The sequence below is a fragment of the Bison bison genome, unplaced genomic scaffold (assembly GCF_000754665.1).
Source record: "Bison bison bison isolate TAMUID 2011002044 unplaced genomic scaffold, Bison_UMD1.0 scf7180017845780, whole genome shotgun sequence".
Classification (NCBI taxonomy): domain Eukaryota; kingdom Metazoa; phylum Chordata; class Mammalia; order Artiodactyla; family Bovidae; genus Bison; species Bison bison.
In genome coordinates, this window is record NW_011476353.1 from 5,878 (window position 1) to 20,872 (window position 14,995).

A 14,995-nucleotide genomic window follows, 5' to 3' on the forward strand; every position below is an offset into this window, starting at 1 on the left:
TGATGCTAAAGCTGAAACTCCAGTACTTTGGCCACCTCATGCGAAGAGTTGACTCACTGGAAAAGACTCTGATGCTGGGAGGGATTGGGGGCAGGCGGAGAAGGGGATGACAGAGGATGAGATGGCTGGATGGCATCACTGACTCGATGGACATGAGTCTGAGTGAACTCCGGGAGTTAGTGATGGACAGGGAGGCCTGGCGTGCTGTGATTCATGGGGTCACGAAGGTCGGACACAACTGAGCGACTGTACTGAACTGAACTGATCTGATCTAATAAATATTTCCAAACATTAATGTTCATTAGGCTACTGTATAAATTCCTTAGGTAAGAGATAGTAAATAGTAATTTATCTGTTTAGTAAGATAAATAGTAAGCTACTACCATCTTCAAAACTGTATAGAACAAAGGAACATATGTGTACAGCAGGAAAAGGAATGTTATAAATTCACAGCATGAGTAAATATTCAAGTGTTTTCTTAAACAGTCTCACTGTGGTTTTTCCATGTTTGACTATTGACTCCTTTAGACTTCCCTGGTGGCTCAGAGGGTAAAGCGTCCGCCTGCAATGTGGGAAATCGGGGTTCGATCCCTGGGTCAGGAAGAGCCCCTGGAGAAGGAAATGGCAACCCACTGTGGTGCTCTTGCCTGGAAAATCCCATGGGCGGAGAAGCCTGGTAGGCTTCATGGGGTCGCAGAGTGGGACACGACTGAGCAACTTCACTTTCACTTTCCTTTAGACTTTAAAACAACCGCTTCCTGTGCTGCCTCTCTGGGCAGGCTGAGACAAAAGACTAAGGCCTCCTTTCTTTGATACCAACTGGTAACTCACCAGAGCAGGTACCTTCTCCTCCTTGCCATCAGTAATCATCTTAACACTCCACGAATGTCACCATTCCTTGTTAATCAAGCTTTCCCCCCAACAGCTTGGAAGTCTACCCTGCTCCCACTAGAAAGTTTCAGCAGTTAACATTCTCATAACATTTTAGCATATGGCTATATCTGTCTCAGTATCCAAGCCAAACTTTGGGTTGGTTCCATCCTGTTCCAGTGGGTGACTGCAAAGTAACAAGAACCAATATGTTGGGAACTGAATGTAAGAAATTTCCAGTTTATCAAACAAAAAAATTCCCATCATATAGTGTGAATTCTATATTATTTCCGCGGCTTTCCCGGTGGCACAGTGGTAAGGAATCCACCTGCCAGTGCATGAGACATGGGATACATCCCTGGATGGGGAAATTCCCACATGCTGTGGAGTTACTGACTCTGTGAGCCACAACTATTTGGCCAATGATAAACAAATAATCAAAAAAAGAAAAGAAAAAAAAAACTTTCAGAACGCTCCAAGCTCAAAAAGAGCTATCATTTTAACCTCATTTCCAAAGTTTTTTATTTCCTAATTTTTGCCCGTTTATTATTCCTATTTTCACTTCATGTAAATTAGGCACATGCTATTAGTTTCAACTAGGCACAAAAGCAATGGCACCCCACTCCAGTACTCTTGCCTGGAAAATCCCATGGATGGAGGAGCCTGGTGGACCGCAGTCCATGGGGCCGCTAAGAGTCGGACAAGACTCAGAGACTTCACTTTCACTTTTCACTTTCCTGCATTGGAGAAGGAAATGGCAACCCACTCCAATGTTCTTGCCTGGAGAATCCCAGGGATGGGGGGAGCCTCGTGGGCTGCCGTCTATGGGGTTGCACAAAGTCGGACACGACTGAAGCAACTTAGCAGCAGCAGCAGGCACAAAAGAGGACATGGGGAAATATAACTGCTCCACTATGGACAGTATGGAGAGAATAACTCAAGTGCAAATTATTAGTATATAGTCCCAAAATTGTCTATTCTTTGATTTCATCATGAAAAGAAATTCTTCTACCTTCTTTCAACCTTGAGAGCCTTTGGTACATTGCTAGTTTCTGTTATGAAGAACTGAGCATAAAGCTGTGTTGTAGAAAGAAGCATGATCCATTCAGAGTTATCGAGCAAATGATACAAACTTTATTACAGCACAAGACTTATGATACATTCTGAATAAAGAAGAGACACAATGTAAATGGCAGCAATTAATTTGAAGCAGATACACACACATACTTTTCTGGTTCTTTTGACTAAATTTTCTTCAAGAAAACTGCTCTCTTCAATGTCAAAGAATAAGTTTCCATTAATCATTCATATACAACAGGAATTCCCAGTTCATTTATATACAACAGCAATTCCCAGTTAAGGGAGAAAACGACCAGCATTTCCCTGGTATAACTTCTCCTACATAGTCAGTCCCCAATAACCTGTCAACTCTCCTCCCAAGAAAAGCCCAAGTCCCAGAATGTCTAGCCTGCTCTTTTCATGGTCAGATGGTACAGCATTCAGTCCTATAACCCAAGGTGGCCTATCTATGGAAGGGCACCCTGAACATTTTAAGAATGATGTCTTAGCTTTTTATATGATTCTCTGTCCCTCACTGATTCTAATTCACACACCATTGAATTCGATATTTTAGTGGCCCTGTTTACCCATGAAAGATGGATATGAATGAACCACAGCTAAGGAAGTCTGCCCCTTCATCTTATTCATTTCTTTGCAGAGACCATCATGAAAATCTCAAAGAAAGCTATAAAAGCTTTCAAACCTTGCAGAAATGTCATAAAAAATAATGTCACCTTCTCAAGAAAACTCAAGTAATTAAATACACACTGAAGATAATGGGTCATTTCCACACATGTTTTTAAGTTTGAACATACTTAACATAATTATTCTGTAGTAATATAGTAGGTTAATTGTTGGAAAACTAAGGACTTATTTATTCCTAAAATGAATTATCTCTTATGTGATCTGTTGTAAGAACTGTCCAAAATTTTACCAAATTCATTACAGCTGTATGGATTCTCCCTGATATGAATTTTGGGGGGAATCTTGAGGAAATACGGTTTTCTTCAATGTGTTTCCAAATTTGGTGTATCTGTACAGTTTCTGACCTGCACGAATCACTTCATTATGTCCAAGGTGAATATTTGATATAAAAGACTACACAATATTCATTACCTGTGCAAGCTTGCTCTCCATATAAATCCTCTCACATTCCACAGTTTTGATCTTTGGGTTAAAGCTTCAGTGTGTTCATTTTGATATTTAGCAAAACTAATACAATTATGTAAAGTTTAAAAATAAAATAAAATTAAAAAAAAAAAAAAGCTTCAGTGTGCACATTTTGTGTGGTTTCTCTGAAAGACATATATTCTGAAGTCTAGTCCATCAGAACCCTAGAGAAAGCCCTTGCCCATCCATTTCCAAGACTCCTCTTCACTATGGACTCTTACCTAATACTTCAATCCAAGGTTAAACTTTTCCCACTCCCGTTGCATTTGTAAAGCACTGCTCCAGTTATGTTCCCCAACTTAGACATTTGAGTAAAATCCTTTTCATAAATAACTGTATTTGTGTGATTTAATTCCAGAATACATATTCTCAGATACCTAAAGAGTGAGAGGCAATTTCGAAAACTATCATAGTCATTGCATTTCTAAGTATAAAGTGTTTGGTGAACCCTGAGTTTGAAGCAGTACCTAGAGGCCTTGCCACATTCTGTACACTGGAAAGTTCTCTCTAGGATGGATTATCTGATGGTCGGTGAGATGTGAGCCCCGAGTAAAGGTTCTACACACTCATGTCACTTGTAAGCTTTCTATCCAGAATGACTTCTTTACTGAATCCTAACTTCAGATTGTCTAAAAACCCTGATGCACTCATTTCATTCATATAGCTTCACAGGGAATCTTCTCAAGAAGCCGAAGGTGTAAACACCTGAAAAGCCTGGTCACATTGACTGCATTTGGATGGTCTCTCCAGTATGGATCACCTGATGTCTTTTCAGGCCTGAATGCCACCTGAAGGATTTGCCACCCTCGTACACTTGTAAGGTCTCTCTATATTATGAATAATCTGATGACGGGAATGATCAGCCTGTTACTGAAGCTCTGGCCACACACATTATATGACCCCCTCCACTCTAAACTGGAGGGATTGACTGCGCTTTAAATGTATGGCTTCTCACCAGGATCAATTTTGTAAAAACCAAATGGCTTCCAAAATACTTAACACATGCACTACGCAGGTAAGAATTCAGTTCTAATTAATTATGTGATGGTTAGTTACAAAGAATCAAAGCTTTGCCACACCTAGCACATTTCATTTGACTTTTCTGAGTGTCAAAAAGTTGATATACTTTACCGCATTTACTACACTTTTAAGTTTTCATTGACATATGGATTCTCAGACAATCTGCAAAGTCATTTCTTGTGACTGATGGGTTTGTCATATAAATTACATTTATGTGGTTTCTCTTCTCTAGGAACAGCCTAACAGTCTAAGGTGGAGCAAGCACTAGAAGCTTTGCCACATTCATTTCATTTGTATGCTTTCTATATAGTATGAATTCTGTTGAATTATAATGCCTGAACTCAAGATTAAAGGTGTTGCCACACTCATTACATTTTCACTAAATGTTTCTCCAATGTTCCATTTGTAATATTTTTCTCCACTAAGAATTATCTGGTGATTTTTAATACGGTCATTTCAAATATACCACTGGCTGCATACATCACATTTCTATGTTTTCTCTCCTACATGAACTGCACAGCTGTGAGTTAAAGCTGACTGTTCACTAAAATGTTGGTCATAATTGTTAAATTTCTAAGGTTTCTCCCCAGTATGAATTCTACAATGAACTGCAAGGACCGCATTTAGATTAAAGGACTTGCCACTGAGATGTCATTTTTATGGTTTCTCTCCAGTATGACTTCTTCAATGAACTGCAAGGTTTCCAGTATGACTAACAGCCTTGCAACACATATCACATTTACATGGTTTCTCTCCAGTATGAATTCTCTGATGAATTCCAAGTTTTGCAGTTTGATGAAATGTCTTGTCATATACATCACACTTAGATGATTTTTCTCCAATATGAGTTCTCTGATGAACTGCAAAGTAAGAGCTGGAACCGAAGACTCTTCCACAAAATTACATTTCTATGCTTTCTCTCTGATATGAACTGCCTGATGGCGAGTTAAGGATGATGATGCTCTAAAACATTTGTCACAATTGTTACATTTGTAAGGTTTCTCTCCAGTATGAATTCTTCCATGAACTGCACGGCTTGAAGTTTGACTGAAGGCCTTTCCACACACACATTTGTACAGTTTCTCCCCAGTATGATAACTCTGATGAACTGCAAGTTTTGCAGTCTGATTAAAGCCCTTGCCACATAGAACACATTTATATGGTTTCTCTTCAGTATGAATTTCCCGATGAAGTGGAAGGTTTCCATTTATCCTAAAGGCCTTGCCACATACATCACATTGATATGGTTTGTCTCTAGTGTGAACCCTCTGATGAATGGCAAGTTTTGTGCTTCGACTATAACCACGGCCAAATACATCACATTTATGTGATTTATCTCCAGTATGAAGAATCTGATGAAGTGCATGGCTTGCTTTCCAACTAAAGAGAGAGACAGAAAAGGCCTTTCCACGCACATCACATTTATATGGTCTCTCTCCAGTATGAGTTCTCTGATGAACTGCAAAGTAATGCCTGGAACTGAAGACTGCCACATAAAGTCATTTACATGCTTTCTCTCCTGTATGAACTGCCTGATGTTTAGTAAAGGATGGCCGTGTACCAAAACTTTTGTCACAATCGTTACATTTGTAAGGTTTCTGCCCAGTATGAACTCTCCAATGAATTCCAACATATCCCTTTTGAGTAAAGCCACAGCCACATACATCATATTTATAAGGCTTCTCTCCAGTATGAATTCTTCAATGAACTGAAAGGCTTGCATTTACACTAAAGGCCTTGCCACACACATCATATTTATATGGCTTCTCTCCAGTATGAATTTTCTAATGAACTGCAAGGCCTGTATTTACACTAAATGCCTTTCCACACACATAATATTTATATGGCTTCTCTCCAGTATGAACTCCCTGATGAATTCCAAGTTGTGACTTTCGAATATAGCCATGACAACATACTTCACATTTATATGGTTTCTCTCCAGCATGAAGGGTCTGATGAACTGTACGGCTTGATTTTCAACTAAAGGCCTTGACACACACATCACATTTATATGGCTTCTCACTAATGTAAATTTTCTGAAAGACTTAAATTTACACTAAATGCCTTGCCACATATATCACATGTACATGACTTCTCTCCAGTATGAACTCCCTGATGTATTTCAAATTGTGACTTTTGAGTATAGCCACGGCCACATACTTCACATTTATATGGCTTCTCTCCAGTATGAAGGGTCTGATGAACTGTATGGCTTGATTTTCGAGTAAAGGCCTTACCACACACATCACATTTATATGGCTTCTCTCCAGCATGGATTTTCTGATAAACTGCAAGGTTTGCATTTACACTAAATGCCTTGCCACATATATCACATGTACATGGCTTCTCTCTAGTAAGAACTCCCTGATGAATTTCAAGTCGTTCCTTTCGAGTATAGCCATGGCAACATACTTCACATTTATATGGTTTCTCTCCAGTGTGAAGGGTCTGATGAACTGTATGGCTTGCTTTTCGACTAAAGGCCTTTCCAAACACATCACATTTATATGGTTTCTCTCCAGTGTGAATTATCCGATGATTCTGAAGGTGTGTATTCTGTTTAAAGCAGTGGCCACATACATTACATTTATATGGTCTCTCTCCAGTATGAACTCTGTGATGAACTTGAAGAGATGTATTTCGTTTAAAGCAGCAGCCACATATATCACACTTATATGGTTTTTCTCCTGTATGATTTCTCTGATGAACTGCATGGGTTGCATTGTCATTAAAGGCCTTGTTACATACGTCACCTTTATATGGTTTCCTTCCTGTATGGATTCTTTCATGTCTAGAGAGTTTTGAGTCCTGAAGAAATGTTAGGTCACACTCATTAGGGTTTTTCTTGTGTGCTTCCTGGTCTGGTGCCAGTTCTGAGAGATGTGTGACAGCACTCTCATGTTTCTGAGAAACACTTCTGCAGACACTACGAGTTCTGAGGTGGCAAAACTGAGGTGCTACTGTTGATATTCGTCACAACGTGACTACATTTAAAAATTGTTCCTTCAGATTGAACTATCTGCAATTCATCTTGAAAGCTTGATTTGCCTTTCAACAGGCTTATTTCCTATATCATTTCTACTCTGCTGATCTCTTCCATCAGTGAGATTTTTGTTACGGGATATAGACATTCCTTTGTCATTTCTTTCATTATCTGCCCACAGACTCTCAAAATCACGCATAGCTTCCTGTATCATCCCAAGGAAGTCATCTTTGATTTCATGGCTTTCAGCTCTTCCAAATATCACTTTTTGAGTAATTTCTCTTTTTGCACTGTTTCCTTTTGCTTTTAATTTCTTCACCATATGTATTTGAGACTTATCTACAAGATACAAAGAACCACAGGTATCCTACTAATTACAATTCATAAATAAATTATTTTATGTTGAATATATGATATCATACCAAAACTCATACCTATCCTGAACAGAATCATGAACATTCCCGAAGATGATCTTAGAAACATAAGGAACACTAAAGGCATTGATCTCCATTCATTTCCAAGGCAAACCATTCAATATCGTTGTTATCCAAGTCTATGCCCCAACCATTAATATCAAAGAAGCTGAAGTTGAAAGGTTCTATGAAGACCTACAAGACCTTTGAGAACTAACACCCAAAATAAATTTCTCTTGCATCATAGGGGACTGGAATGCAAAAGTAGGAAGTCAAGAGATACCTGGAGTAACAGGCAAATTTGGACTTGGGAGTACAAAATGAAGCAGGGCAAAGGCTAACAAGAGTTTTGCCAAGAGAACGCACTGGTCATAGCAAACATCCAGTTCCAACAACACAAGAGAATACTCTACACATGGACATCACCAGATGGTCAATATTAAAGTCAGATAGATTATATCCTTTGCAGCCAAGGATGGAGAAGCTCTATATAGTAATCAGCAAAAACAAGACCAGGAGCTGACTGTGGCTCACATCATGAACTCCTTATTGCCAAATGCAGACTGAAATTGAAGAAAGTAGGGAAAGTAGGGAAAACCACTAGACCATTCAGGTATGACCTAAACCAAATCCCTTACAATTATAAAGTGAAGGTGACAAACAGATTCAAGGGATTAGATCCTATAGAGTGCCTGAAGAACTATGGACTGAGGTTCGTGACACTGTACAGGAGGCAGTTATCAAGACCAGCCCCAATTTTCACAGAATATTAAAATGAACAGACTACTTTTCCGATAAAGGTCTGTGTGGTCAAAGCTATGATTTTTCCAGTAGTCATGTACGGATGTGAACTTTGGACCATAAAGAAAGCTGAGTGCCGAAGAATTGATGCTTTTGAACTGTGGTGTTGGAGAAGACTCTTGAGATTCCCTTGGACAGTAAAATCAAACCAGTCCATCCTAAAGGAAATCAGTCCTGAATATCCATTGGAAGGACTGATGCTGAAGCTGAAGCTCCAATAGTCTGGCCACCTAACACAAAGAGATGATTCACTGGAACAGACCCTCACGCTGGGAAAGAATGAAGGTGAGAGAAAGGGAGGACAGAGGATGAGATGGTTGGATGGCATCACCAACTCGATGAACACGACTTTAAACAAGCTCCGGGAGTTGATGATGGACAGGCTAGAGCCCATGCTTCACAACAAAAGAAGCCACTGCAGTGAGAAGCCGTGTGCTCCCTCACCTCAAACTGAGAAAAGAACACAGAACAATAAAAACCCAGTACAGCAAAAAGAAAAGACCCTGCCTTTGGGTTTTTGGGTGATATAGCAGCACTGGAAGGTGGTATACATTTCACATGTTAAAGAATGTAGGAGGAAGTTGGGGAGAAGGAAAATCCAAACACTAAACATCTGTTTTCCCACAGAACTTCCCATTTGGAGTTTCCCAAACACTATGAATGGTGTGGCTTCCTCTCTCTCCTTGTGAGATCTGACCTCTGATCATGCTGTTGATACCTTACAACTCATCTGGTTTCCAGACATTTGCACCTCATTCTCCACAATCCAGAGATCTTCCTCTGCTACCAAAATGGAGGTAAGATTCAGATCAGAAACAGAAATTCTTGCTCAGAAAAAATGCCATGTACTGTGGCTCCCAAAATCCAACCTCTCCTTTTAAAATAAATGTATTTACTTTAAAAACTTTTGTTTATTCATTTATTTATATTGGTTATGGTGAGTGTTCATTGCTGCTTGAGCTTTTTTCAAGGTTTGGCAAGTGGGGGTTACTCTCCAGTTACTGTGCTCCACTTCTCATTTGCTGTGGCTTCTCTTGGTTGCATGAGCTTTGGAAATTGTCCCCTGTGGGCTCAGTAGTTGTAGCTTCTGGTCTCTAGAGTGCTGGTTCAGTAGCTGTGGCATACCAGCTTAACTGCTCTGTGACATGTGGGATCTTCCCAGAGAAGGGATTGAACCCCTGTCTCCTGAATTGGCAGGGGTAGAATCCCAGCTCTTTTATTAGCCAAGAAATGAGGACATTATAGACAGAGAGAAAAACTCTACACAAATTAATTCACTATCAGTCTTATAATATACAGGAATATGCAGACAATCCCTGCATGGGGAAGGTCCCCGTGGACGGGGCCAGGGCAACCCACTCCGGTATTCTTGCCGGGAGAATTCCACGAACAAACAGCCTGGAGGGGTACGGTCCATTGGGTTCTGAAGAGTCAGATATGACCACAGTGACAGACCATGCACACATGAAGATATCAAATTTCTTTCCAAGAACTACTGACCAAGAACACAGGGGAAGGAAAAGGAAATTGGGTATTTCAAAGTTTGAAATCAGCTTAACAAATGCTCAAGCTGTGGAAAAACTCCTTGTGTATCACACAGTGGGCAGAGCACCTGAAGAAATGACAAGCTTATACTCCTGATGCCAATCACAAGGCTTTTTCACCTCTGACTCTACAAGGCTGTGAACTCAGTCAAGCAAAACAGGGGCTCCCAAGAGACACAGAGGGAAAATGCAGAGATACCCCAAACCAGATTCCAACTTCACAGGGAAGTGATCCTTACCCACAGACAGCAGATTATTCCTGTAGGTCTCCTCCATCACATCCCAGTACAAGGCCCTTTGAGCAGGGTCCAGGCATTCCCACTTTTCTGGAGTGAACTTGATGTCCACATCCTCGACAGTTAACTCTGTCTGAAATGAAAGTACATTTCACTAATAGACGCTGAGGAGGGTTCTTATTTTCACACAAAAGGAGAAGAAGTGAGAGGAGTAAGGATCAATTCAGTGGAAGTAATATTCTGATAGATCTATTAAAAGCTACTTGGAACACACTATTGGTCTCTAATTTCCTATTTTTTCCTAAGACTATGATATACTCCAATCGACATGAACTTGTCATTTGTGTGGACAATACATGAAAAACATACAAATAAAATTCAACAATGAGTTGCCCCTGTAGAAGTGTTACATTTTACACATTGAGTGACATTTATTATCTAGCTGAGTTACAACAAGAACGGTATCTTTAGAGATGACAAAGTCAACAGTGGCTTTAAAAGAACAGGAGATCATACACTGTGAAGATGATGACACTGTCACACTGACCATAGGGGTTTCAACACATCCTACACACTAAACATTATTCTAAACACTTTACACATATGAACTTGTCATCAACATAACACCACGTTAGAGAAAGATCTGTGTCCAACTTATGGGGAGAAAACTCTGTCACTGTAAGAAACCGCTATCAACAAGTTAAGAAATGAGGCAACAGCCCTTGAGGTCAGGTGGTTAAGCCTGACAAAGAATAAAAAGCTAAGTAACAGAGCAGGAAAGTGCATCCACAGAGAGTTCCCTGAGAATACCTTAAACAAGTAAAAGAAAACTGAAATGCAATGGATCAGTATAAATAGTCACTGTTTAGGGTCACCCTCTCCCCCTGAACCCACAACATGTCAATAATCTTACTACTATTTCCATCAATCATGTGATGAGGTAGAAAAAACTTAAGGTCATGGAATATACTTAAGATACAAGTGCAACTGCTACAAAGCATAAAACATATTTTAGACATGATGCTCTGTAATAAAACCATGGAGTTACATATCCATGCACTCATGCATGCACATGTAAACACACAATTGGTTGATAAAAGGAAGACCTGTCTTTATAGTTTTTTCTTTCATTCAATCAAAATTTATTGAGCAACAACTCTGTGCCCCGAACTTGGAATACAGCAGTGAACATGATGGACCTTATAATCTACCAGCCAGTCAGCCAATTACAACCGTAATTTTAACAGTCCTATTGTAATAAGTGCTCTGAAACTGGCCTGGTGCTAAGGGAAGATTTAACAGAAAGTCTTGACCTACATCGAGAAGTCAGACAAGGTCTCCGTGAGGAAGAAACACTTAGGATTGGCAAGATGGCAAATAGAAAAGTGAGGCAGGCAGAGAGAACAGCCTGTGTGCTGACTCTGAGGCAGGAAGATATTTAGTGAACAGAAAGTCAGCCAGTGTGACAGCAATGTAGGGAATAAGGAGAGGTGATGCCAGGTAGATGCCACCTGATTTCTGAAAGGGTCTGCAAGGTCTATAGATTTAGGACTTTATTCCAAAAGCTACTGGAAGCCACTGAAGAATCTGCAGGAGGAAAGTTAGATGGTTAGATTTGTTTTTAAGAGCTCACTTGGGTGAGTGTGGAGGTTGCTGTTCAGTCGCTCTGTCATGTCAAAGTCTTTGCAACCCCATGGACTGTAGCCTGCCAGTCTCCTCTGTCCACAGGATTTCCCAAGCAAGAATACTGGAGTGGGTGGCCATTCCCATCTCCAGTTGCCTTTTGACATATTCTGGGATGACACTCCCATTTACATTTTAATCATGTATATTTCAGTATCTCTGGGACATTAAAACTGAATCAATTGTACTTCATTAAGTATGTGAACATTCTATTTCTTCCCTAAAGCTTATTTATTTTGGTTATGCTGGGTCTTCGTTGCTGTGAGCGGGTTTTCTCCAGTTGAGGCTGCAGTGCATGGGCTTCTCACTGCAGTGCCTTCTCTTGTTTTGGAGCACAGGCTCTAGTGTGTGCGGGCTCAGGAGTGATGGTCTTGGGCCCTAGAGCACAGGCTCAGTAGTTGCGCCGCATGGGCTTAGCTGCTTTGAGGGATCTTCTTGGACCTGGGGTGGAACCGTGCACCCTACATTGGCAGGCACATTCTTCTCCACTGGACTAGGAATCCTTCTCAACATTATTTTATACTAATTCAAAATAATAAAAAGTAGTATAAGCATAAAGTAACATACAAAAGACTCCAACTACAATCTTTATAACATACCTATATTTAAAAAATAATATGAGGGCTTCCTTGGTAGCAAAGTGGTAAAGAATCCATTGGCCAGTACAAGAGACAACAGCGTTGATTCCTGCTCTGGTACAATCCCATATGCCAAGGGGTAACTAGGCCCATAAGCCTCAATTCCTGAGCCAGGCTCTAGAGTCCAGAAGGTAGAACTACTGAAGCCAGCCTGCTCTAGAGCCTGTGCTGCAAGATGAGATAAGCCACCACAATGCCCGTTCACTGCAACTAGAGAGTGGCCACCACACAGAACTACATTAAAGCCACTGCAGCAATGAAGAGCCAGTAAAAGAAATAAATATATTTAAAAAACAGTAATACGATTTAATCCTTAATGTTAGGTATCCAGTTATTAACAAAAGCCAAAGTTTATCTTTTTATTCCATGAACAAAATATTGCATTGAGATTAGGAAAGTTGGGAAATTTCCTGGAGGTCAAGTGGTTAACTACTCATATTCTATTGCAGGGCTTCAGGTTCAGTTCCTACTCAGGGAACTAAGACTCCACTAGCTGCATCATGTGGCCAGGAAAAAAAAAAAAAATGTTGATTTCATAGTTTCAGTTAGATGGTATAATGAAACATACCCTAGCCCCAAAGTCTCTTTCTGAATTTTCCATTCCATTCCCAAATCCTTAAGATTTTCAAGGAGGCTCAATTACTTTTAAATGTACTACACAAAGTCAGAACTGATTTCCCCTTAGTGGTCTCTATCCGTATTTTACAACATACTGTGCATGTTACTACTGGACGTCCACCTGCAGCTTCCTTACCCTGGTTGACAGAGAGCAGACAGCACATCCAGAAGGGCCCTAGCAATCCTTGCTGCCCCACAACACTGAGACCCCGTCTCCAACCCGTGGGTGAGAAGCCCTGCCCAGGACGGTGCCTAGGGGAACGTCCTCACAAGGGCCAGGTCACCGGATCATGTGGAGATGGGATCTAAGTGAGGATGACAGACTCTGAGGGAAGGTCTCTGGTGAGTGTGCATGTAAAGGTGTGAGACAGAATACTCCAGAGTCAGACAAGATTAGCGAGTCCAAAGACGTGTATTTCATGAAGGACAGACTGAGAATCCACTGAGAATGTGACCTTACTTGAGAAAGAGCCATTCCTGACTCCTGCTTTTTCCTCTCCCTCCTCTTCTGGGCATCCTCAGGCAACAGGAGTCTTCAGAGGCGTATCAAGAAAGTGGAAAACATGCTGTTTAATGCTTAGAATCAACATAGCCCCTTCCTGTGTCCCAACCACACACAAGGAGAACCTCACCATGTGGAACAGTCGTCTATGCCCACTGTCTCAGGAGGGACTCAGGACAGTCAACTCCAGCACAGAGTCCAACACGGGCACTTTCCCACACTTTCCCTGGCATCACATTCCCCTCCTGGTGAGGCCTCATGTACACAGCAGCAGGGGGCACCTCAGCTGACCCGACACCCTTTTCACTGCCTCTTCTCCGGGCATGGCTGAACAAGACGGCTAAAGAGCAGAGACTACTGGGCATGGGCATCGCAACAGAAACGCACCCAAGCTGTAAATTCAAGAACACTGAGCATTCAGAATGGAGACCAAGAACCCAGTTCTCTTGGGGAAACCTGTCAGCTGCTGCGGACTTTATGCAGTTGAGAGATGGTTGGCAAAGAAGTCACAAGAGAGAGGTCCCATCTCACTGGCTCCTCTTCTCCGTGCTCACAGCTAACTGGCAGATACTTCAGGTCATCAAGCGGGTGTGCGGTTGTTGGATGAGGAGGTGTCTCCTTCATATACACTTAACTTCCAAACCCTCTGGCCACTCTAAATAAAGTAAACTCAGCATCCCCTGCTCTGAGCACATGAGCACATGAACTGCTGGAAGGTGGAGCTGCTGTCAAGATGGCAACTGGTACCTGGATGGACAGAGCTTAGAAGACCTGGGGGCTGTAGTGAGCAGTGACATAGGAGACTAAAACATGGGGATACCTCAAGATACTAGATCTATCAGGCTTTTCAGGATTCCTCACATTTTTGTTTTTGAGTAATTAAGTGACTACATGGGGTAAGGATCAATTAGACTTGAAACGTCCAGAACAGATACAGGAACCATCATCACCTATCCAGTCCTCTCTAACTCCCCTGAGAATTCTTCAGCCCAACCCACAGTCCCAGGCCTCATCCCCAGAGTAAGATGCTGCAAGCATCCAGGGAGGAAGAACAACACAGGGCATCCTTCAAGAAGGGAAAAGAGGAAAGATTCCAAATAATTAAAGGAGAAGGGCATCTCTGATGAAGGTGATTAATATCAGATCAGATCAGATCAGATCAGTCGCTCAGTCGTGTCCAACTCTTTGCGACCTCATGAATCGAAGCACGCCAGGCCTCCCTGTCCATCACCAACTCCCGGAGTTCACACAAACTCACGTCCATCGAGTCAGTCATGCCATCCAGCCATCTCACCCTCTGTCGCCCCCTTCTCCTCTGGATGCTTTTGAACTGTGGTGTTGGAGAAGACTCTTGAGAGTCCCTTGGACTGCAAGGAGATCCAACCAGTGCATTCTGAAGGAGATCAGCCCTGGGATTTCTTCGGAAGGAACGATGCTAAAGCTGAAACTCCAGTACTT

General features: G+C 41.4%; 1 protein-coding gene across 1 annotated transcript in view; it reads right to left on the bottom strand.

Moving 5' to 3' along the window:
• Nucleotides 1-5,107: 5,107 nt before the first annotated feature.
• The window catches only part of LOC104986574 (zinc finger protein 726-like), a gene marked incomplete at its 3' end in the record, with an annotated part of 15,395 nt that continues 5,507 nt past the window's right edge, over nt 5,108-14,995 (bottom strand). Inside the window, 5 exon segments of the mRNA XM_010837199.1 lie at nt 5,108-5,499; nt 5,866-5,987; nt 9,035-9,099; nt 10,100-10,229; nt 13,496-13,568. Coding sequence (XP_010835501.1) covers nt 5,108-5,499; nt 5,866-5,987; nt 9,035-9,099; nt 10,100-10,229; nt 13,496-13,568 — 782 coding nt within the window.